This window comes from Arachis ipaensis, chromosome B01 (genome assembly GCF_000816755.2).
Source record: "Arachis ipaensis cultivar K30076 chromosome B01, Araip1.1, whole genome shotgun sequence".
Classification (NCBI taxonomy): Eukaryota; Viridiplantae; Streptophyta; class Magnoliopsida; order Fabales; family Fabaceae; genus Arachis; species Arachis ipaensis.
The window spans coordinates 28,672,862-28,675,166 of record NC_029785.2 but is presented as its reverse complement, the minus strand read 5'-3'; the positions used below and the strand labels follow the sequence as shown (position 1 = coordinate 28,675,166).

The window sequence follows — 2,305 nt, the reverse complement described above, 5'->3', positions numbered from 1 at the left end:
TCCCCACCAATTTAATGGGAAAATTTTTCGCATTTATTGTCATTTAATTCTTTTGGTTAGCTTTTGCTATTGCGATGTTAAAAAGGAAAAGTCAAGTTGGATTACTGTAGAAGTAGTAACATTTTTTGTATCATTTAAGAGAATTGTAATTTTAATTCATGTGCCTCCTATAGCAAAGGTAGATCAACAGCATGACCGATGAACTTCTCAGTTCAAACCCCAACGGATTTATAATTTAAATTCATTTTAAACACCATCGTTGTGTTTTGCTTGTATGGCGTAAGAACACATTGGCAAGTAAAGTCATTAACTAGAACAGATTTCGATAGAACAAGAGAACATGAACATGAATGGTTTCCTTTTTGTTTTACACAATTCTAACGAGGTAACAAAATTGCTCGACCTTGACATTTGTTCCCATGACTATTGACATGAAGAATCGAGAGGCGAGTTGTCAGTTTCTGGCTTCTGAGACTGTGGCTCCGCAGCAGTTGCTGTTTGATAAAGAATGATGGTAAGGGGGCAGCTGGCGATTATAAAGGATGAAAAAGTGAGCAAAAAGGACTAACCAGGAGGAGGCAGGATGGCTTCTTTAGACTCCTCAGAGCTGTAGGCTTTGCTTGGATCTCTTGTGCCATCTGCATTATCAAAATCACATAATTTGCAAGTGAATTGAATAGAATGAAAAAGAAAAGAAAAGAAAGAAAGACTAACTAAGGTCAAGAGTAGAATTGTAGGTGGTCTGTGTTGGTGGAGTTGAAATGTCGTCAAGACCGATCTCCCATTCCAGTGTGGTCTTAAACTCCCTGGAAACATCTTGAAGTTCTCTAATTGTGGGTTGGAATGCACGCAACATTTTGCCCAGATTTCGAGCAACCTCCGCAACACCTTTTGAGACTTCAAGTTGCTTTGAAGCCTTTAATTGATTGGGTAATATCAACAACAGATTGAATTATAAAAAATCCACATTCTAGTCATCATTCAATCGATTGGGTAATATGACCAATCGATTGATTTTTGCAAAAACCATACTACCTTGGAATTTTCAATCGATTGTTTTGTGATAACCTGATGTCCAATCCAATCGATTGAGTTATGGGAAACCTGAAATTCAATCGATTGTTTTATTAATCTAATCGATTGATTTTCTAAGAAACACGATTTTACAACCCTCGACGGATGTAACGGATCAAAGATAAATTTTTCATCGATTGGGATTGCCAAAAGTTATTACGATCAATGAAAGATCTAATTCGTTATTGTTTTTGTTTTTTATTGTTAATAAACATAATAGATGACTGATAAAATAATAATTTATAAAATAAAAAATAATTTTTATAATTAAATAAAATATATAGAATTAATTTGTAATTAAAATTAAATAAGGACTATTTAACAATTATTAAAAAACTTAAAAAACATATTTTGTTATGGGACCATTTAATGGTCTAAACGTTCTCGGACCATCGAATCCTTTGCTATAAAAGTGGTTGTTGTTTGTCTGATTTAAAAAAGAGAAGAAAAAAAATTATTCAATAATTTTTTGTTATGTTAATTAGGGTAAACTTTAAGATTGATATCCAATTGTTGACTTGTTGACTCAAATTAATTATAGATTCTGTGCAGCATGATTAAGGTATGAAATGAAAACTATAAAAAAAAGTTTGAAAATAAAATTTAGTTATATTAATTTAAGTATTAGATTCGATTGAAAAAAAATAATTCACCGTTGTAATTTTAAAATTTAAAGTACTTCTTTGAGAATAAAATTTTTTTATTGTGTTAGAAGCTAAAACTTGAGTGAGAAAAATTCTAAAAGAACCTTTCGTTGCTTTTAAGGAGACAGGTTACGTAGCAGTATTAATTATATCAATAATATTTAGAAAATAATAATTATTTAATATTTATTAATTATTATTAAAATAATTATATAATTTTAAATATAATAAATATGTAATTATAGATGTATTATAAAATAATTGATTAAATTAAAGTTTTTTAATATGAAAATTTTTTTGTTATTGTAAACCATAAATAATATTAAGTTTCAATTTAATTGGTTTGAAAATTTTGTATTTGTAAACTTCAACAATAATCAGGACTCTTCGGACAATGCGCACACTTTTGGTTTAAGCCAACATTTCATTATTGTAAAAGCGTGCGCATTGTTCGAAGAGTCTTGATTATTATTGAATTTTACAAATATAAATTTTTTAAACCAATTAAATTGAAACTTAAGATTATTTATGGTTTACAATAACAAAAAAATTTTAATATTAGAAAATTTTAATTTAATCAATTGTTT

The 2,305-nt window shown here is 28.7% G+C and overlaps 1 protein-coding gene across 1 annotated transcript; it reads right to left on the bottom strand.

The window, feature by feature from the left end:
* Positions 1 to 898, bottom strand: LOC107617462 (sec-independent protein translocase protein TATB, chloroplastic-like). Its single transcript, XM_016319223.2, has 3 exons — positions 715 to 898; positions 570 to 638; positions 1 to 494 (listed from the first exon to the last, which is right to left on the bottom strand). Exons 1-3 carry the CDS (start codon positions 854 to 856, stop codon positions 424 to 426), a joined length of 282 nt encoding a protein of 93 aa, XP_016174709.1. The 5' UTR covers positions 857 to 898; the 3' UTR covers positions 1 to 423.